The following is a 24,500-nucleotide window of genomic DNA, read 5'->3' on the forward strand; positions in this document are numbered from 1 at the left end:
CAATTAATCGACGTATAGCCAAGGTGATTTGAACAGGACAATCCAGATCGTGGCTGGAAAATGAACTCACTGACGTGAAATCATTGATCCTTTTAGCCTGAGTGGGATAATTCACTTTGACATGAGTAGTCAAATATTTATTACAGACCGCATTCAGGAATGCTGTCTCCTGACGGTAATATCATAAAACTATAGAGAGGGATTTGTAATCCTAGATCAGACCGGCTGAGAAATACAGCTTGATAGTCATACTTTTCCGGTCGGAATTCTAATATTTTGAACAACATAGATCATAGAGTATCACTGACAAAAATTTTCTGTCCAATAATACTTTGATTTGCCTCACTGAATTGGTAGCGTTGTTGACAAGTCGAAGACATTACTAGATTTTTGTGTGAATATTTTAAACAAATTTGTTTTAAAGCAACTTTATCAAAGTAAGAAATTAAAAATTTTAGGTCTCCTATCACATCAGGCAGTAAATTTTAGCATCACTTGCATGAAAATTTTCAAAAAATGCTATGCAATAATGCAATATGTCACATTTTCATTCAAATCAGAAGGGTTGTAGTTCCTATGAGTAGAATTAATCTCCAGTCACATACATGTTTCCATAGAAACATATGCTCTATTTCCTAGCACATACCTCCAGGTACGGTAGAGTACCTATAGTTAATGCATTTTCAAATGATGATTCTATTGCATAGCAGCAAAGCACATATTTCAAGCAACTACCAAACGGTCATAGGAATGCACATAAAATTGTGTCATGTTTATTTTGCATGTGTGTGATATCACTGATAAAAACCTTCCATGGTCACACCTGCCTCCAATCACAGCATTTGCAGTGTTGTGTTTTGACGCAGAGATATTTAGGAAAATCATCTTCTTCAAGAAATGATATAAATAATCGTTTGTAGAGGCCAACAGTTTTACTTATACACAGATCACTGTTGTAGTAATAATATAGCTCATACACAATAAAAATATTGTCCTCATTTTTTATGGCTGGTATATCATGGTGACAAATTTTTGGATTTTATGTATTTTAAAATACTTGAAACGCCATTATATTCATTCAGAGTAAAACATATTACTGTTTTAATCATTGCATTTGGTTAGATCAAATTGCCATGATAATTAACATTCCCAGTGCAGAAATATCAAAACTGGTCAGGTGTATCAAAAAAGCATAATTGGGTGTAGCTATCAATTTTACTAAACAGCTTCTCTCAAGATGCAGCTCAAATTTTTTTGAATTTTTTTGTAGTTTTAATGTTTTATTGTATTTTACATTAGATGCCATCAAATGGAATGATAGATATATTGAAGTAGTTGATGAGGTATTGCGATCAGTAACGAGCTCTTTGACAAATAGAGACCCTTGAATGCAGCATTCATGTCAGCCAGTGAGAGGATTTCATTACTTGTACTGATATGATCTGTTGAGAAGGCGTGACAGCTTAATTATACTGTGTCATATAGTGATGTATTACAATCTGGAAATTTTGACCTTCTATAGTAGGAGTCAATCATGTAATTGGGCTGAAAATGATGGTATTCAGTAGATTTGAATAGAAATGACAGCAAGAAACACAGAGAGTTGTCAGCTACCTTTCTTGTGTCATGTTCTCTCAGTATGACTAATTGAAAACACACTGTCGTGATATGATATTTTGTATCAAGCCATACAGGAAACTTCATTTCGTGATTTCAACATCCAGCCGTGCTCTTATTGTGGTTGACGGGCAGTAATCTGAGATCTGCGACTGCTACTGTTTAGATCTAATTAGATGATTTGCGATTCCTCTTTAACGGAATAATCTACTGGTAATAGACCAGTGAATACCCTGGGTTTGTTTCTTATAACTGTGCAGTGCAAGACAAAATGAATGAATACCTGGGGCTAGTGTTTTTAATGATGCACAGCAATATGATGTGAATGAATACCTAAGGCTAGTGTTTTTAATGATGCACAGCAATATGATGTGAATGAATACCTAGGGCTAGTGTTTTTAATGATGCACAGCAATATGATGTGAATGAATACCTAGGACTAGTGTTTTTATGATGCACAGCAATATGATATGAACGAATACCTAGGGCTAGTGTTTTTTATGATGCACAGCAATATCATATGAATGAATACCTAGGCTAGTGTTTTTATGATGCACAGCAATATGATGTGAATGAATACCTAGGGCTAGTGTTTTTATGATGCACAGCAATATGATGTGAATGAATACCTAGGGCTAGTGTTTTTATGATGCACAGCATATGATGTGAATGAATACCTAGGGCTAGTGTTTTTATGATGCACAGCAATATGATGTGAATGAATACCTAGGGCTAGTGTTTTTAATGATGTACAGCAATATGATGTGAATGAAAAGCTAGGGATAGTGTTTTTATGATGCACAGCAATATGATGTGAATGAATACCTGGGGCTAGTGTTTTTAATGATGCACAGCAATATGATGTGAATGAATACCTAAGGCTAGTGTTTTTAATGATGCACAGCAATATGATGTGATTACCCTTTGAGTGCCTATATTTTTTTCCATCAAAATTCAGTGCAACATTTTACCAATTTTTATGGTCTTTTCTAGTTTTTCTCATAATTTTGGACCAAATGAACACAACATTTCATTGGCCACATTTTTTATATTTTGACAAAAATGACTTAGGTATATTTTATAAGGGTTACAAAAATTGCCTTTGGTGTTCAAAAGGTTAATACCTAAGGCTAGTGTTTTTAATGATGCACAGCAATATGATGTGAATGAATATCTAGATCTAGGGCTAGTGTTTATGCCGCTTAATTTCTTTATTCGTAATCGTTTTACCCGATTTACATCACCAGGATCATCAGATTGAAGGTGTGTGTAGCAGACGTTTTGTCTCATTAGCGAACAGACGTGACAGTTCTGTGTAACTCTGTTCCTTCTTCCTGAATTCACGATTCAAAAGCTGTCTCTTCAAGGTTGATCAGCAACTTTCCGAGTCTGTCACACACTCCTCGTCAGATATAAAAGGTCAACTGTCAAAGCAAGCGTAATCCATTGAAAGTAAGATGTAGAAGCAGAGTAGAAAATGTCATTGACAGGAAAAGGGTTTGTATTGAATTATTAATAGTGTTGCAAAATCGTGTTCCAGCTGTGTGCGGAAAAGGTCACAAGCTGTGCTGTCTCCTTATGAATTGCAAAGAGAAAATGGATGTCATCGTGGTGGTTTTGAAATTCACTGATTTGATGTCAAAAGCCCAGTCACCAAGCATTTGAAATTTTAATCATGCCCAAGGAGCCCGTTCAGATTTAACACACCTGCATGTATACAATTTTAATTTCCAAATTGATCCAAGTGTCCCTGTGCACGATGAAATATTAATACTGGCTGTCTCAGCTTTCAGAGTGATTCAAGACCAAATTTTAAGCTAATATATCAGCCTGTGTATTGACGACAGCTATGTATATTTTCACAAAGGACTTATCCGTATGCATCTGTGCCACCAGTAAAATGTGGGCATTCAGTGTTGCCTCTAGCATATCACAGAACTTTAAACGAATACAGCCCTGGTACTTGAGATTTGTTTTGCCTGCTTGTCAGTTTTATGAAATGAAATGAGTCTTAGAGAAGCCATTTCTGTAAATTTGATGTGCTATTTTACCATATTATATTATTAAAAAATTCAAGTACCTTATGGTATTTGTGTGGTAGACATATAGCAGTGCATAGAATACCACTGATTACCCTGAACATAATTTACCTTGTGTAGCCATGCACACATCATGCAGTATAGCAATATGTTTCCTGAAAAATCAGTGATCAGAAAAAAAGCACAGGGAATATCTATTCTCACTGTTCATGCTATCATAGCCCTCACTGCAAAATAAGTCTTTCTTTAAATTAATACCAGTAATTTGCTGCAGAGATCAGTTATTGAAAATCTTTTCATTATCAAAATGTGATACAATTCTTGTTTTCCATTATTTTTGTCTATACTCGGTATATGTATACAGGAAATTGTGAGAAAATCCGCTAGAATTAACCGTCCATATTTTGTAGTTATTTCCAATACATGAACATGTACTACGATGTAGGCACTATATATTCTATAATAAAATTTGCAGGATTGTGAATGTGACGCATGCAGTTGCTGTGAAAGGTAATAACATTTTATCATGTTAGGCAATTTTATGCCTTAAAGTAGGTGGCACTCTGAGTACTGGTGAAACCAAGTCTAATTGGGTAACCAAAATTGTCTTGGGCGCCTTCCAATCAATACAGGAAAGAGTTTCAGTAATGAACTGGAATCCTAATAACAGAACCAACAAAATACTTTCGTCAGTGCATTGAGTCCAGTCATGCTACCTTAGGCTTTCATAAGTTCATAAGTTCATAAGTTCACATCGTTGAAACGTGAATGTAATAACAAAAATATTGCCTTGGGCAACGTTGGTGAAATAATGTTCACATTAGATTCACAAGGTGTTCAGTTTCTTTCAATCAGTGAATGCCGACAGGAAAACTGCAATGTTATGTCTGATATAACATTACTGTCTGTTTAGTTATAAGCTTAAAGGTAACAGAGCTAAACCAGCTACCACACCCCCTTGTTGCCATTGTAGTGACCAGACATTTTCAGTGTATTACAATTTTCAACACCAGACAGAAATATGGCATAACTTTATGTGAAATTTGTATCACAATTACATGTAATATTTTCTCAATATATTTATTCAAGGTGATTTGTTGCCTTGCCAGGTATAGAAAGAAAACATATTCATCGAAGTTGTTTAGTATCACCTACTTGATGCATACCTCGGTTTGTACAGAAGTGCGTCATATCTCAAAGTAGATTATTACCATGGCGATTGTCATGGAAGCCCCTGATACACAATATTGGATTCTGTATTGAATGATCAGCTGATCAAGTTTTTAATCAGAAAGACAAGGTTACAACCCAGATTGCCATATGATTAGATCGTCATAGCAAACAATTCTCAGAATGGAGCCACAACCTTTGAACCTAGCAATTTCTAATAAATTTGCCCCAGTTATTGCAAAACATATTGCAAGTTCAAGGATGTTTCCCTGGTCTAGACCACATAGTTAGTTTTGCAAAACTCAATTGAACCTTCTCGTATGTATTCCTATTGAAACTGTGAACCATAGATCTGACCATGACATTGCTGTAGAAGTATGTCCTGTAGTGTGGAATAGGTCATTTCTGTCGTCAATGGGAGGGACGTGCACATGACCTTCTAATGAGAATGAATTTCAATGGTTCTGGACAGCCTCTGAATGAAATTCCTACCTCTATAGCATGAATGGTAAAGTGTACAAACACACAATAGGGCCCACAATATCTTCAGCAAACAAGACAAGAGGATCAGAGAATCAATAGAGAGATTACAACTACCAGTATGTACAGTTAGAGCAATGGTACCAAAAGTACCTATAGCAGACATAGAGATATCTGTGAAGGGCAGCATATCTCAAGGTAGTTACTTCAGAAAGAGGTGGAAAAATGGCCTTTCCCAATATAGGATTTCTTACTGTCAGTTGAAATTTTGCTTCACTCAGTTAACTACCATTATGAGTACTATCTATGGTATAAATAAATGAAACATTTAATAACATGAGAAAAATGGTTTCAAGACTCCTCTAACCCATACCTACTGAAATACCGTTGACAGAATGGCCATTGCTATGTAGACTTTGTAATGTATACTGCATATTACTGCAGTAATTAATTATATAATAAATTATTATTGATTTTTTTCCATTACAAGCATAAAAAGCTGCTTTTCATAAAAATCATTTGCATTTATAAATATCAAATAAAGTGTACAAGTTTCAATGAAGAGGTATCGTCATTTTCAGCAGAGGTTGTTTGATATTGCCACAGTTCTGGTGTTTGCAATGAATCATAGCAGGCGTGTTTATTTGGGGAGGGGTTTGAGAAATTCTCCAGTGAGTATCCATAAAGAGTCAAATGGGCCTGACCCCCAAACCACATGTAGACAGTGACCAGCCTGTATAAAACAACAAAAGACAACCACTAAACCACTTTCAATGGACAGGTTTAATATTTACATTTTGCGTTCCAAAGTCTACATGATTAGCCCAAAGTCGGAAGTACCATTGCATAACATACTTATTCAAGGCTTATGGAGAAAACAGTGTTCATAAACTTGGTTGCTCAGCTGCAGCTGGTTTGCCATGACTTGACTTGAAATGAATTGACTTGAAATTTCAAAGAGAACTTTACACATTGATTTTCCCATGCATGGCATATCCCATCTCCATTGCTGTTCTACCATATTGTTATACTCACACATACACTAGGGAATTCTATCACATTGTTATTTTCACGCACACAGCAAGAATTTGTTATATGTATGTATCAGACAGTGAAGCACAGTATCTTTTTTATTGTTTATTTATTTATTTATTTGTACTCATTAATTTATCACTTTCTTTTTTTCTTTATAATTTTATTTATTTATTCTTTTTATAATATTAAGGTGTTAAGGCAAATTTACTGATCAAATTGCGTCGTGCGAAATGAAATAAAGACATTTGCAATATATTTGGAACTTGGTAAGGTAATTAATTATGTACAATAGAATAAGTAAGATTACCACGAATGACGGTACAAAATGAAATTACTCAAATATTTGACGTCACAGTCATTTATGAGGACGAAGAAATATCAATAAAAATGCATTGTCTGATATTCCACTGCACAGGTATATGACCTGAAAGTACAGCTGGTCTGTCCAGTGTTGGTATGACAATAAACTGTGCTAACCCTATTCTTGTACTGTAAGCACAGTCTGAAAGGATAATTTATCATGGCTGTCATTTTCCACTTCGCTTGGATTAGGATGACTATCCAATTACAATTCACTTCTATAATCAAACCAGTCTTTTCTAGTTCACAGGAAATGATAATTATAGAACAAAAAATTTAGTTTCAACATCTGTAATTACTTTTTACAAAATTCTCTGAGTTTGAACTGAACCAGATGGTAGGTTTGTCCCAGTGTACCGTCTCTGTTGCTATAAAAACATTAAATATAACAATCTAGTAGATTAAAATATGATGTTTTTTTCCAATTCAGTGAAATTTTACATTTTTCCAGCAATTGGACACACTAACTTGTGAATTATAAGAGGCATATGATTCCCTATTTAATTTCATATTTAAAAATATTTATTGGATTATAGATGTAGTTTTCTCTTAATTACCTTATATCTAGTCATGGACAGAAATTGAGGCATTACACATGGGTGGAACTTTATTACATTGCAAAGCTGTGCTTGTTTTAGGCATTCTAGGTGTACACCTGGTTCATCAGCCAATCAGCTATTTTCCCTTGTACAAGTGCTGTACCCACTTCTTCATAAATAAAATCCTACGAAATGAGTGCTCCTTCAAACCCAATTCCTTTTTGATGAATATGTAAAAATATTCTTATACACTGTTTGTACAGCGTACAATCAACAGGTGGTTTCCACTCACACCGCCATTTTTATAGATCAAAAATTGATTGGAAAACATCATCCCTTCTTTTCTTCGCAGGAAAATACAAATTTTAGTACATACATCTGTGCTGGTCATGTTTTGAAAATAATGATGAAAAATGCCCACAGTGCATTTTTTTAACGTATTAATAAATAACTTGAAATACTAAAATTACCTTAAAATAGGTCAGAAAGGGTGGTAAAAAAAGGCTTGCATTGTGTTCATGAAAATAGAAATTACATTTCAGTAACCTGGCAAGTCTCTGTCCCTGTTTTACAATGTCAAGGCCCCCCTGTCTCACTCAGGAAGGTCATGCATATTGAAGTGCTGTCTGGTTTTCAGTATCTAATTATGCGGTGTCCTGAACTCAAGGTCAGGTCACCCAGCATAGGAATTGTGTGTTCACAATTCTCCTTTGCGGGGAGAGCAGTCCTTTGTACATACAATAATGGCCGGCTGGAAATTGAAAGCCCTTCTGTCACTCTTGTTTAAATGCTGCAGTTGAATTGTGTACATTTTTGCTGTGTGAAAATAGTGCCCAGTACCAGCACATTTTCACAATTGTATTATATCAAATAAACCAGACTTTAGAAGCTTAAATGAAATGCCCGTTAAATTGTAATGTGAGTGTGCTAGCAACCAGTCATTAAAGCCATATTATACAGCGTTGTGTACTCTCATAATATTTTCAAATGCAAAATATGTTTTGCATTGACAAAATATCCTTGAATCTTTGCTGTTTGATAAAATATCACACACCAATCTCCCACGCACTAAACAGGTGTGCGTTTTCAATTAATATCTTCATTATTTTTCACAAACTCAAAATTTCAAGGGCAATGGTGATAAAAGGGTAAACAATTTGATCAATCATCTGCATTTCTTTTTCAATTTCTACATCAGAATCACGTTTTAATTTATATCCATGTGTCAGTTTTTGTGACAGAGAATATACATCAGTGTCTCTTGCGTGTTCATACAAACAGTCAATAATAAAACTAGTCTACAGGGTTTTCAGTGACATTCCATTCTGCTGTGCGCATGATTTTAATTATCTACATAGTTATACATGTTGTTTACCACTTATTCATTTTGTTCCTGGAATGTACCGTAGGCTGACAGGTCTTAGAAAGAACATTTTGACAGCCTAAATGATTGTCATAAATATTTTTCTGTATGTGTCTGACCTAATTTTTGACATCTGCATGATAAAATGCACGCATTAACCCTGTTGATTCAGAAACTGTACAAGCAATTACCCAGCTATATGAACCTCGGCATAGTGAGTCGCTAGTAGTTTAAAAATAGAATGAAACTAAATTCGGTTATTGTTGACTCTGTTTACATTGTTTGCTTCAAATTTCTCGTTAATATGCAGTAGTAAAAGAGAGTTTTTGTGCAGTAAACGATATTCTGTCATGACGAAATAGGCAGCAACACGTGACATTCTGAAACATATTGTAGGCCAGATTGTGAGGTCAGAGTTCATGTCAGCCAGGTCAGAGTTCAGACATACCTTTCAAAGAAAATAAAAAGATGAAACATAGGTATGCTACACCAGTGTGGCTTCTGTCTTAGAGTACAGTTGAATTGTTCACGGAACAGAAAATGAAAGGGAAGTCGCAGCCGGAGTGCAAATTATAAACCTGTCAAGCAAGCAATGTACAATATATTAAAATTGTGAGTGACAGTTTATGCTTCTGGTAAATTTGTCCAGCTTCATCAAATATTGGCAGAGTATGATAGTGAGTCATATAGCCTTTCTTCTTATAAATAAATTCAAAACACGTAGATATGCACCATTGTACCATCCCTGGCCAACTTACCTATATGTGTATTCATTTGCACTCCATCAAAATCAAGTACAGTACGTACCATTACATTGTATATCATCCCTTGCTAACATACTGGTGTATGTATATTTGTGGACACTCCATCAAAATCAAATTCAAAGTTATATCTCATCATATACAAGAAAATTTTTCTCAGCTCAGTGTAGTTTTATCCCTTTCACCCCCCTCCCCTTATCCCCTCTATAGGTCCAACTTTACCATAGAAAACAATTGGACTGGTGAAAGAGTTAACCATTATGGTTCTAAAACATTATGCCTGCAACGTCTCAACTCACTGAAATGTGTCAGCCATTGCAATATTACACATATTTAGGTATATCATTAACTGCAAAAAGAGCATCAAATATTTCTTTGACTTGGTTGCCTACTGCATACTGGAATATTACGATGTCGTAAATTGTTTCCAATATCATGAATAATTCCAGCACTGGACAGGGAGTCCATACCATATTAAACCAATAGGTTGAAACAATATCACCAGAAGGCACTCTGTGTATGTACAACCATCATATGAATTACAAACCTGTGTTTTATTTTTTTTACCAAAATGAAATTATCCAACATTTAGTCTCCAAAGGGTAGATTTTATAATTTCAATCTGCCCTCAAAGACTAAATGATAGATAGATTTCATAGACTTAGCATCTAGTATATAGTACAATGTTGTCTCTATTTACAGAAATACCAGTAGCTGTAACCTCTTTGTGGTTTCAGTACAATTGAACAAGGTCATTTTAAATGATTTATATAGTAGTACAAACATGAAGAAAACAAATATACTGTACAATAAAAGTAACCGAGAGGTACTATCTGTGATATTTGCTGAGGTATTGAGATCAGTTGATTATCAAAATATTGAAAAAAACCATGTATTAAAAAATCGTGAAATGTAATAGTTTTCAAGAGGAATGAAATTCTGTCAGTTTCAGCATTTTTACCATGACAACTGCAGTAATTTATTCAGGTGGACTCAAGTTCAAGGCAGAAGCTGCTAAAAATAGTTTGATATTAAAGAGTAATAATGCAACATTCAAGTATGGAGGTTAGCTGGGTTCAGGACACAATAATTCAGCTCAGGTCATATGAGGTCTTCGTTTCACAAACCAAAATAATGGCTTTAAATCATCCAGACAACCATATGTTGTTCAAATCATTGAAAATCGAAACTGCAATATGTGTGACAAAATTGCAAGAGCGTACGCCCAAATTTTTACCATTGTATTCTTTGTGAATTTAATGAGTGACTCCTAGAAGTACATATGTTCAGCGAGAAATGTATGGATGCACAAATTGAAAATGATTTTCTGAGTGCTTTATTTCATATTGGAAATATCACGATACATGTACTTGTAAAAAGATAGATATTTGCCTGCCGAGGAGGGATATCTCACATTTTTATGTTTTTTACCACAAAGTAAACATGTAGACACAATGGAAAAGATGGTGAACATATGTTCCTAAATGATGGTACCATCAAAAGAATATAACACGTCTGTCACTTCAGTGTGTAGAATTCTGTGGAAATTTGATTGCAAAAGGCATAGACAGGAACTTCTGTGCTCTGCTGTGATGAGTCGCAGTACAAACCAATGGCATGGTGATAGTCTGAACTTAACATGATAATTACTAGGTCCATATACCTGCTGTCACTTTTCCCATATCCATAGATAATTTATATCACTGGGTATCAAGATGTTAAACAGATTAGTGTAGATGTGTAGACATTTAATGGGCTATCAGTGTGGATAAGATCTGAAACTAAAATCATTTCGAAGTAGTTTTGGAGTGGAATGGCACCATATTTACCATGGCTGATGGTTCCTGACTAAATAATTCCAAAAAATAATTCAACTACAAGCCAAATGCCTTTTCATTACATAAGTCTCCACTATCTGTTCACCGTATGGCGCATGCTCCCCCCTTGCTAAGCAACTCTAAAAGAAACCAAATTATATTCTGCCACCATTTTACCTCGTTTCAAGCTGCCTGTGTTGAGCAAGACAATGATATTTCCCAACCTATCAAATGTTCAGGAAAAATTGCCCACCTGCTCATTCCCCCACCTTCTGATAAAAAATTGCAAAAATCAGCATAGACACACACATATATATATATATATATATATATATATATATATATATATATGTGTGTGTGTGTGTGTTTGTGTGTAATAGCTTTGTTTACTGCCCTTTATGACCACCAGAATAGCAAAATTACTGGCATACAATGGGCAAAATATTGTATGGTTTTGTAGTTGTACTTCAAATCACTGAATTTCCTCAAACATTAAAATTCAAGTGTTAACACTGAATGTTTTTCACCTGTGTAAACGAAAAGGTAGGTGAGTTTAGGGATAGACCTGTAAAGAAGAAAAGGTTGAGAATTTTGAGGATAGAGTAAGTTTGAATATTTGATACCCTTTCATTGCTTAGATAACATTTTTGCTTCCCATGAGATGTAAAGTTGCCCTTAATTATCAGATTAATTAATCAGCCACGTGTAGGAACAATATATTATAATGAGCAATATAGAAATATCATTACGTGATTACAACTCTAAAAAGGCTGCAGTCAGGATGGTGAATCTCTCATCACATAATCCCTAATTGCCATGAAATCTATTTTTGTGAAAATTTAGTTCAAAAAGGGAATAAATTTATAGACCATGAAACATTCTAGATTAATGAACACATCACGAAGCCTTGCTGTATTTTATACCCACTTTTATGAGTATCATGGCACGTAGAACAATATCCCAGTCGGAAAGGTTTTCCATCAAAATGAAGTGTTACCAGAAAATGATGTCACTGTGACTGTATAACAATGACTCACTCATTTATCTTTTTTATTCTCGTAAACTGTACATGATATCAATTATCATCTTGTATCATTCAATTTGTACCGTACCTGGGCGTCCAATCATGCTTTATCCACAATGGGGCCTGTTACAGTAAAAATGTTATAAAAAGAATTCTTGCAGTACAGGAATAGAAATTGAAAGTTTTTAATACCTTGGGTTTAACAGTTTTGAGTATTCAGTTCAATTGCTAACAAGCTATGGTCACTGTGTATCCTACTTTACAAAGAAATATCATGAATTTACATTTTATAAATAAAACGTGCAGAATGTATAATTCTCATGTTATCAGTAATTTCCAGATGTGCAATTGCCAGATAACATTGGACTGTATGATAAAATAGTCTGAATTTTCAAATAATGTCAATATGCAAAACTGGTACTGATGAATCATCTGACATTCTGTGAACAAATGCATTTCTGGTGGTAATGTATTAAAGGGTTATTTCAAACTTGAACTGTGACAGCTTCATTTTTTTTACGTAATAATATTTTTCAACGTATTACTGCAGTAAAAATTTCATGAAAGTATGATTAAGAGTTCATTGAAATATTATAAAGTAAGCAATGATGTCATCATAAATGTAGTGTTTTCCATATCAGCAACCCATGCCCTACATATTTCATTTTCACTCACAATTTATTTGCACAATTTTATTTTAATCAGGTCAGCTTCTACTGCCTATACTATATTCCTGTGATGATTCTAATTTTATATTTTACTGATCGTCTGAGAAAATGAAATGAAAACATTTGTTGATAAACAGCAGAGATTAATTAAAGATAAATTAGTTCATGTCAATACAATGTACAGTGTCTGATGTGTTTCAAAATGTGTTATTCTTAACTTAATTTGTTTTTCAAAATCCATATTTACATATTGGAAGGTCTGTTTTTTATGGAAGTTCACGCTTTTGACAAAGTTATCAATAGCACATAATATAGGAGGTTGATAAAACATTAGAATATGCATGGATAGAACACTAGAACCATATACATGTATTTGTGCTCAGTTTCCTAGACTGATGTAACATTAGTTTTTTTTTGCCAAAACATTGGTGCAGTTCAGAAGTCAATTTGCATCTAAATAGCCCACAGGTCAGCTCGGGCCATTATGATTAGGAAATAAATCATAAATTATACAAGGCGCTGTTTTAATAGTTTAATTAATTATAAAAATAGAAGGTACTTTGTATCCTGTGTTTAGTTTCTATCAAAATTGTTATTTCCTCTTTATCATTCACTTCCTGCTTGCAATTATTTGACCCTTGCATAGATAAGTACATGAGGTCACATTCTTATATACGATATACCAGCATGTCATTTTTAAATTGAATTTGTGTTAAATATGGTATAGAAGATGATGGCAGATCATTGTGTAAATGCAGATGATACCACATGAAATATTTCATATCAGACATTATTTAATGCTCGCAAATCTGGTATTGTTGAAACTTAAACTGCTATATTAAACACAGGAAATATTGCTACCAGTACAGTTACCAATAAATTATTAGATTATAATTAGTTGGTATGCAGACATGACTGCAGCTATGCATCACTGACTGTATTAAGTCACTACAATGTACAAACATACTCGAGCTGACAAAATGACCACTTGACAGTTTCCAGTTCAGAGGAAAAATTGAGAAAGCTTTACACAATTTAATCTTCCATTAATCAATTATTGATCTTTCATCGTAGAGAAATTGAGGCTGGATGGGTAAGGCAGGCATCTGCATATATGTAGGCAAGGCAAAAATTATTAATTTTACCAAGTTTACTTTCATTGAAGGGTTTTTCTCATGCCCATGACATTACAAAAGTATGAGAAATTTCAAGTTCAAACCAGTTACAAGAAGTAAGTGTGATTTTGACATTTCAAATATAAATATCCATGTTCAGACTGTTGAATTGTATTGAACCCATGACTACCAATCAAACAGCATTTATAGAAGACAGTTTGATCGGCAGATTCATCAAAAAATGGACAGACTTTCAACTGAATTCAGTGTGGTAATTGGCCAAACCCTGAGTTGTAATCCCCAGAGAGAAAAAAAAGGAACATTGAGATAGAATTCTGGAATGTAAATTTATCATGCAGAGAGGAATTTGTGCCTGAAATAACAGTCACTTTTGCGTGAGGAGAAATTAAGTTTATGACGTCCCCACCATCGACGGCGTAATGTGATTTTACAAAGAATGATCAATCAGCAATAAAGCAATACAGCAGGGATTGGTGGGTGTTGCCCCGTGACAGGACCACCAGCTGTTATTCTTGTCAGTTTTATGTGTTGCGCTACAGTACCCCACAGTGAGACAATGCCCTCAATACATATGACCTAATCAAAGTAATAATAGTTGGGGGTCAAAACACCGGTAAAAATTTGAATGCAGTTTGTGAAAAGTAAGACCGTGATGAGATCTGTACACACAGTTTTAGAAAAATTAGACACCGTGTTGGGATTTGGTGTACGTGTATGGAAAGATAATCAAGATGGTTGTTTGATGTTTTAAGCCGGCCATCCATACATACCATACCATCCACACATTATCTATGCCAGCATTAGGCTTACACATAACAGACATAATCTGTCACCAGCTGTAGCAACAGATAATCTAGAACACATTTTTTCAGTTTTGGTGGTTGTTATCATAGACATCACCTTGACTGCTGAAAAATATATTTCACAATGAAAGCTTCATTCTTTGAAAGATACTGTGTTGCTAAATCAAATTTTTTCTTCATTTTTATTCAAATACAAAATTTGTAGACTAATTTCAAGTTAATCATTAAAAAAAGGTTACATTTTTTTAAAACTACAAATTTAAATTATTTTCAACCCACGCAAATGACGTCATTGAAAGCCCATCACATCGAAGAAGAAAAATATGATTCTACTACGGTATTTGTGGCTATGGTTAAGAAAATAATGAAATAATAATCCTGCTTTGTTGGTATTTTTGTTGTTCTGTTTCTTTAATTAAGTAATCAATAACTCATTATTTTGAAAGAAAATTTTCAATTTGGATGCCAGAATGAAACATTTATAATAACTTAGTTATCTGAAGTGACCAGACAGTATGATTTATTAGAAATGTCAGTTTCATTTTCAAAGATGAAGAAATATTGAGGAGTAAGAAATGTACGCCCCACTGACTAATTTGTTAACATCTGCCCGTAGAGATTTCTTATCTCCCATGGCAACTGAGACAGACGTAGTAACTATTATACAGTTAATGTAGTAACCCTACCATGCTAAGATGTAAATCCCAAGGTCTCATCTCAGGATGAGGCTCTGTGTAATACTGCTTGCTCCTCTTGTTAAAGCACCTGTAGACACAGCGTTGGAATAGTAATTTCAGGTGAGCTTGTTGCCCGCCAGCCTCACAGAATGTGTAAATTACGCAGCTTCCCCATCTGATGACGCACACTGCAGTGGCTATTAATAGTCTGGAAATTACAATGGACATTGATGGAAAATTTACGTCACTGACTTTTTTTCTGTGTAGATACCTTGTGTCAGAAAATAAGAATTTCAAATTTTGAGTGAAAAGAAACTGATTTAGTAAAGATTTATTGAGCATCAAAGGCAAGAACATGTATATTAAAATTCATTTACAGCGGTATTTATATTCAAAACCATGGAAAAGCATCATGTTTCCTGGTGCTGGTAAATCTCTCCATCTTCCTTCAAGTATTGCTATCTTTAATGCCAATAGCCTTAAGGGAATCCTTTTTTGCCATATAATGGTGAATTGTTAATGTAAATTTAGAATTCAGAAAGATTATCTTTCAGTGATGACCCTTTGTTCATACGTGCATGCATAACATTTTGTCAGTCCACCGGTACAAAATATGGAATCATTATGTTTGACCATAATTTTTGAATTAAATTTCAACCCAGAAGGTATTGAATATGGATGCATTACTATATTAAGTACACTATGTAGTATTTTTATTTTGTTATCTTTTGAATTAAATGAAGAAGCGTCAAAATATAGCAGTAAGTTGCATACACATTGAGGCATCTTTCATTATTCTGATAAACAGTGTTCTTTTTGTCTATCAGTCAAAATGCAAATGATAAAACACAGTATCAACAGAAATGTTGATTTATTTTACCTTTTTTTATGATGATGCATTTTCATACAATCTTTCAGTCTGACAGTCTTTAACGATAATAATCAGGGTTTGTCATCTTTGCAGTTATGACAAATTTGATTCTTATTTTACCAAAGGAAGAATGAAAAATGCACTTTTTAAATGATGATGTCATTAAAACAGAAATTCAGTACTATAATGTGGTATTACTGTTAGATTATTTTCCAGCCCCCATCACACGTTGTATTTGTTAAGGCATTACTTTCTGTTGTAAGCATGTCACACCCATGCAAACAATTTTACTTCCTATCTAAGCTCCCCACTTCCTTGAAAATAATTAAAATAAGTAAAATTTCCTGAAAATGAATCGCCATGAACTGTATAAATGTCAGAAGCCATACAATCAATGATATATTTGAACCAGAGCTTATGAATGAGTTCCACTGATGACATATAAGGCGGAATGACATTTCCATGACTTTCCTATTCCTGGCCCTCTCTGATCAAGGGAAACGATCCCTCTCCTGACCTATTGCAACTGCTTGGAAATTGAATGTTAATATTCCAACATAGCTGTGTCAACATATTAGTATGAATAATTCATTGTACAGAGGCACTTTACTTCAACGCTTTATTTGTACAGTTAATTCTACAATTCAGTTTTTCATAAACTGACAGCATAATTTTGCAGCATTTATACCTACGGAATGAGTCATAACTGAGTGTCTTGCCAAATTTGGAACTGAAATTCCTAATGTTCCTTTTGAGTCAAGCATTGAAACATAGCATTGAAACAAAGTATTCACTGAATTTCGATGAACATATTGACCTACTTGTACCTGGTATTGCTTTGACATTGCTTTATGAATTCCCCCTTATGTGTTGTAGTCTTCATCAAAATTTTAAATTGTAGAACAAACAGTCTTTCAACAAACGTATGAAACTTAGCATGCTAGTCGAGCTAAAGGTTAAATTCCTGGAAAAATATAATGTTTATTTCCTCAAATTAAGAACATATGATTACAAAAGGCACTTACAAATATTTTATCTGCTGAAAGTATGACAATATCTTGGAGACCGAGGTGAAGGTGTTGAAAGCATTTGCTTGTTGAAATATTTTATACATAATAATTACTGTGACAATCTTACAGGAACATAAGATATTTTTACTTATTTGCCAACATAAATTATTTCAAATAGTAACTGAATTATAGAAAAGTGAAATATTGTTGCAAGTAATTTCCAAAATATAACGTTTCTACTGGGTTGAATTTATGACACATTTTGATACTCAAGTATTCCATCATGTTAAGATTTTAATCTCATATGCCATATACAGAAGCAAAAATAGATCACCACTTCCCTGAAAGCAAATATTTTTTTCCTGTTTGCTACTTAAACTTTGATTCCAACGCTGATGCCTCGTTGTACCATAACATTTGATTCATGATCCCTTTCAAGCTTGTCATGTTCAGTAACATCTCATCCTGTATGAATTCCCAGGTTGCTACTGTGTACAGGCAGCTCTCACACATGCTCATCCAAGCCATCACATAGGAAGGCAGCTTAACTTCTAATATGCCTCTCCCATGGAACACCTGCGTATATACGCCACAGATTCAGTTGACATATGATATTCTTAATGCTACCTGACTCAGAGGAATTTTTTCCCTTGATATTTTTACAGGTTAATAAATAATTTTCACTTGATGGAAAGGAAAATACAAAAAATAATCCACCACTAAAACTATGTAACTACTGATGTTCAATAAGTAAACATGGCCGACATATCTCTTGTAACACACATACATTTGTATGCAAATTTCTAATGACTGTGTAAGTTTATACTTTCCTTTTTTTTTTCTTTCATAGGACTCTGGTAATCAGAAGCCATGGTGGAAAGCCAATTTCTTTATAAAAGAACCAGTACTCTTTGGAACATGGGACGGTGTCTTTACATCATGCATGATCAACATCTTTGGTGTTGTCATTTTCTTGCGGACAGGTTGGGTTGTGGTAAGTCTTAAATATTAATTGATAATTATTCATCTGTGATTGTAACCTGTTTTATGTACATGTTATATTTATATTTGAGCCTGTCATCCATATATAGTGATATTTACCCTATATCTGTCTATTTTTGGCTGACTTTAATCAAATTCAACAGAAAGTCTGATTAATAATTCATCATTAGAATTCAGGTTTATACAACACAATTCCAGGAAACTAAAAATTATATGTATGTAAGCCATTTATCATGGTTTGCTGTAACTAATGCTTTTGGCAATGATGAAATGAAATAAATATGAAAAAAATTTAAAACGTGATCTTTGGAATATAGGGAGCTTATATCAAATAATCAGATAATGATTGACATCATGGAAATCCAAGGATTATTGTACTTGATGAGCCTTGGTACCGCCAAGGGTCAGAACGCAACGTGGCGGAAATAATCTAGGTCACATTATCCATAAACTTGAAAAGTTCACAAGTCCCTGATAGAATTGTGACCTTCAGTATGAAGGACATTGAAACCTTCAAAACCTCATAACATTTGATTTTCCTCATAGTCAAGTATGAAACCTCTCCTGTCCGTATGTTACAGTTTTGAACAGATTTTTCCAGCTTTTTAAATCCATTGATTTTTTAATTGATAATCCAGAGGATTTTAATATGTCTACCAAGTCAAGGCTATCTGCTGTGTTGATCAAGTACTTCTTTTAGGGGTATTAAAATACTTGAATTTCATTTATGATCATGGTACCTTTATCGAGTAATTTAAAAGATGTATACATGAATCAGAAGGAAAGCATGGTGAAGGGCACTCAATGAGAAATTACAACGGACGTTATATGCAGATTGCAAATGTATGTTTAAGAGCAAGAAAAGATGCAGTTGCCTTTTAACTTCTGTCAAAGTCGAACATATCATATCCAGGCTGGGTGCTAAATTTAATTTTTGCTACATTCCGAGATTATTCAGTGAGATTCAATATTCTCCAATATTATTGTTTCAAATTTTAGTCCAAAACAAAATATCATTACATATGAAATGAATAATAACTGTTGAATTGAAGTCAGAAAATTGTTTTTCTACCAGTATGTACATATAATTTTATTTGCTCATGCCTTGAGCATATAGAAAGGCTTATTGTTCAGTTTTCAATGTTGCTAGTATCTACCATAATCATCCACATTAGCATCATCATAATCATCATCATCATCATCATCATCATCATCATCATCATCATCATCATCATCATCATCATCATCATCATCATCATCATCATCATCACATTTACCATCATCATCATCATCACCACCATTATCATCACCATCAACTTCATCACCATCATTATCATTATCACTATCATCATCATTATCATTATCACTATCATCACCGTCACCACCATTGTCGTCGTCATCATCATCATCATCACCGTCATCATCATCATCACCATCATCACAATCAGAGGGGAAACGATTTTCAATTTTGTTCATGTTCATCAACATAAATGTATAATCACTGCATAATTTTTCACAACATACTTTCTGTACTTTGACAAACCCCTAATTGGGGAAAATTTCCTGCAGAATTCTATTGCGTGTCATATTTTTCCCTCTATTTGGAAACGGATTCTCTCCTGGGATTCTACATGTATGATAGATAAAAGTGAAAGTGGAAAGAAAATATCTACATCAAAGATGCTGTCAAGAACAGAAATCTATTGTTGGCAGTGACCGTGAAAAGTGAAAATAATTATAATTTCTTTCAAATCTTAGCACATGTGGGTGTGTCATTATTTCACCTCATTTTCCCAGAGAAATGGATTAAAATGGAAACTTGCCCAGAGCAGGAAATAGAAGCCACTTTTTTCATCATTTTAGCCTTGCCAGATAGTATGCAATAGACTGTATAGTGGTTAATGGTGTCAGTGTAAGAAAGCATCACCATGACGACAAGGAGAAAGTCACTATTGGAGGATCAATTTCGTACAATTTACATCATTAGAGCTAGATACAGGAAAGCCATTTTTTTGCCAAGTCTTTTATAGAATTCCGCTCTAATTGCAGACAGCTTTTGAAGAACTCTAAGTGTCATCCGCAATGCATCATTTCAAAGGTCAAAGGCCAATGCCCGTCAAGGCCCTTGTCACACAAATTTGCATGCCTCTTGGGAACAAAATGTACTCATCTTGCAATATTGATTCAAAATGAAAACTTGTACCCATGCATTCATCAAATGCTGGACAAACTGTCAAATATACAGACTCCCTCAGTGATTACAAATATAGCCTAATTACAAAACCAATTAAACTATTGATACCATTCATGTCTTTTAATGTAATCAGCTAGCATTTACAATGAGACTTTGTATTCCCATCTCAATTACTCTTTTCTTCTGATAGTGACCTCCACTTTTTTAATAGATCAAGATCATTACTTTTTGTGTCACAAATGTAACAACAGCCACTAAAAATTAATTTATTCGATCAGAAATGAAAAAATAATGAGTGGTTTTAATTTCTGCAACAGCTTATTAATTTTTGAAGAAAAAATATGTCATATGTCATATTAATCATTTGTATATATACATTAAAATAAAAGTAAAATTCATTCCAGCTCTTTGTATTCACCACTCAAAGAATATTCTTCGTGTTTCAAATATGTTCACTTATTGCCAAAAACATATTATTTTAATGCATATGAATTGTAACTACCTTTTGCTTTCATTCGATTTTAACAATGTCATATGACTAAATTTTACATTTAAGATTGTAGAATGTAAAAGTGAAAGACTTCAACTTTTGCTCAAACATTCCTCAACGAAACGTTTAACCATTCTCTTTCAAAATAAAGATGAAAATTTGTGTCAGTGTCCAAAATTTGGTACGAGAGAACAAAATATCTGATATTCACCGACACTTGCAATTCAAAATGGCTGCCATCTCTGTTAACATTTGGTAGAAAACTAACATTTTTGATTTTCACAAAAGTAAGACAATGAAAACTTTATTTACTCCACCAGCTATAAAATGGGCCCACACAAATGGTAGATGATAAAAGTGTTGTAAAATTTTGACAGTCAGAATATCTTCCCCCCAGCATGTTCTACCTGAATATAACTAGCAAGAACACCAATTAATCCTAATGAGATATGCAAGGTATTAAGTGCATCAAAAGTCAAAAGTTAGAGGTTTGAGTTCAGACATTAATTAGAGTGTAGACTCCACTGTATGGTGATACATTTCAACAAAACACTGGCTTCAGAATCTGATTGAGTCCAAAATATTTCTCCTCTACTATTTTTTTTTTGGCCAGTAATTCATCTCAAAGTACCTTAGATTTTATTTCTTCACATTTGAGCTATACACAAAATATATACTGGAATATTACAGTGTCTGTGACCGAAAGGCCCAGTGGCTGTAACTTATAATGTTTCCATGTTTGTACAACGTGCAGTGTTACCGTTAACAAATGAATAATTGTCTGGGCTGAAATTTAGTCATGAACAATGCCCCTGGTTATTACACCATATTGTAGGCTGTAATTGAATACTAGACTTTTCTGGCATGATTTGATCTGTCGAAATAGAAACAAACTTTTAGACACAGAACAAAAATATGGGAAAATACTTAATGAGTTTAAATATATGCGTGTCAGAAAACAGCATTCACGTTGTTGGAATCATGTGAAAAAATTTGAAGAGATATATATAACTCACAAAGTGAACACTGTAGCACAGTAGAAACCGTTAAATACTATATTTTTTGAATTCAGTGACAGTAAATTTCTTCTTACTCTGTCAAATTGCGTGACAAGTTTCACTAAAAAGCAGGGTAAAGTGTAGGATTATGATTAGAGTGAGTAAATTACTCTGATGGTACAAATTGCCAGTGATAAACTGATCCCAGGTACCTTTTGAAAAGGTCTAGTGCTTGTTCATTATTTTATATCATTTAGATGACTTGGAACTTTGTTTTCCACATTGTTTGAACAATTTATGGCTGGTCCAAACTAAAAAATTGGTGGTTGTTAGATCCCTGATCACCTTATTTGCTCACTCTTGACCTGCATTGGCTGTAACTACAAGATTTTGGATGATAATATTTTACTACTTAGGGACATGTCATCCATGGCATATATTTATTCAGATTTTCATATAAAGTTTATTAATGAAAACAAAGTGCTCCCTCATCGGCAGAAACATTTAAAGAGACTAGTGTGTGATGATTTTTGTGACTATTTTTGTTTTTAATGTTGCTTGTTCTACTCTATAAAGCTTGTCAACTTGGCTGTTGTTATTATTGACAAGTGAATTTTAGTCCAAATTAGAATACAAATTTAAACAGAAAAGTGTTTTCTTTGTACACATGCTATAAAATAGTGGAGGTTTGAACATGCTTTGGGGAGTAGAACAAGAACTTTAAGTTAATATTCAAAATATAAATAGTGAAAAAATCATCAACAGTTACAGCTACTGTCCTGTTATATTCACGCACCATCCCCACACTTTTGTGGAGGGACCATGATTCATGTGAGCAGTTATGCATATTTTCTTTTTCTTCCATATTACAGGGTAATGCTGGTATTGGACTCTCTATATTGATAGTTGCTATAACTATCCTAGCAGCACTTATAGCTGCCCTGTCAGCCATCGGTGTCTGTGAAAGATGCCATGTACAAAGTGGTGGGGTCTACTTTCTAGTTTCTCATGTCTTAGGAACTCGTGTCGGAGGCACAGTGGGAATTCTCTATAGTTTTGGACAGGTATGTCTTGTTGTAGTAAGACGGAATAATTAAAGACGTTTGTTTTGTGTTTCTGCACATGTACATTTGTAGAAGTTTTCATGAAAAAAAAACATGGACTGTAAAACTTTGCTTCTCTACCTCCAGTTCTTTGTTTAAAAATTTGTAAAATGTCCTAAAAACACGCCTGCATGCTTGCAGAGTGATACAACATTGCAATGTAAATTATGAAAGTTAAAAAGAAACTTCTTTTTTGATTCCTGAATTGGCACTCAAAACTTGCAAGTGTAAGATTTTCTGTGTGTGATTTTAAGCCTCTTGCCCATCTATCTTTCAAAATTTTGAGTGGACGCAAAATAGGGAATTTAATCATTCTTGCCAAGTATAGAGTAACACTTACTGACACATATGAGTCAAATTTCATGCATATATAAGATTGGCCAATAGCTCATACAAGATGAGAAACTATGAAATTTAGGTAAGACAGATATGTAACTCAGGCAATAAAACCAAGATATGCTGGGTTTTTTTACATAAATTTATTGACACAAGGAAAGACAAGGGGTATAAAGCAAGAAAAAAATGAAAAACAAAGGGAGAAAAACAAACAAAACAAAAAGAGAGGGTTTCAAGGAAGCATGACAAGTTAAAATCTGTCTCAAAAGGTAGCTTTTACAAAGGAAGGATATGTTGTTTTGCTGTTTGGAAAGAGTTAAGCCCATCCTGCTCAGTTGAATAACTAATGCGGCTATGTTGTGCCCCGCTGAATCAATATACCAGAGCGCACTGACATACAAGAGCTCTCGTTTAAAGCAATGTCAATACAGTGTTGAAGACTCTATAGATATTTTGTGTTAGAAGATACACTGCAATTTTCAAACCACTGATTCTTCTTGCTTTGCAGACTGTTGCATGTGCGCTCTACTGTACAGGTTTTGGCGAGTCAGTGTCAGAGACATTTGGGTGGAATAACACCTGGGTTGTGCGTGGCGTCGGCATAGCGACCATCCTTCTACTTCTTGCCATCAATATTGCTGGTGTACGATGGGTTGTCAAACTTCAATTGATACTGCTGGCCATTCTAGGGGTAGCTACACTAGATTTTGTCATCGGTACTTTCTCTCATACTGATCCAGGTGAGTCAGGAATGTTTGCCTCATCTTCATAAGGAATCTTTGATAACAGATCTCTCTTCAAATTTTGATAGCTTAGGACGTAGACATTTGGCTCAAGTTCTCCATAAATTTCTAGATCTGTACATTTCTCATTTCTCATGCAAACCCTAGTCTGGTTTTACACCATTGCACATTACTTTGTTTTGCGAAACATTCCAATATGGCTGCCATTTGCTATGGTACTCTTAATGTACAGTAGACGCTTCTCTAAGGTGAACACCAGTTTCC

General features: G+C 34.2%; 2 protein-coding genes across 2 annotated transcripts in view; one reads left to right on the plus strand and one right to left on the minus strand.

Moving 5' to 3' along the window:
* LOC139133540 (dolichyl-diphosphooligosaccharide--protein glycosyltransferase subunit STT3A) overlaps positions 1 to 24,500 on the minus strand; it is a 58,578-nt gene that overhangs the window by 27,781 nt on the left and 6,297 nt on the right. The window lies entirely within an intron of this gene.
* The window catches only part of LOC139133541 (solute carrier family 12 member 8-like), a 41,494-nt gene that overhangs the window by 8,039 nt on the left and 8,955 nt on the right, over positions 1 to 24,500 (plus strand). The window contains exons 3-5 of the mRNA XM_070700211.1: positions 18,221 to 18,364; positions 22,927 to 23,118; positions 24,002 to 24,233. Coding sequence (XP_070556312.1) covers positions 18,221 to 18,364; positions 22,927 to 23,118; positions 24,002 to 24,233 — 568 coding nt within the window. The remainder of the gene's footprint in view (positions 1 to 18,220; positions 18,365 to 22,926; positions 23,119 to 24,001; positions 24,234 to 24,500) is intronic.

The sequence above is a fragment of the Ptychodera flava genome, chromosome 5, assembly GCF_041260155.1.
Source record: "Ptychodera flava strain L36383 chromosome 5, AS_Pfla_20210202, whole genome shotgun sequence".
NCBI lineage: Eukaryota > Metazoa > Hemichordata > Enteropneusta > Ptychoderidae > Ptychodera > Ptychodera flava.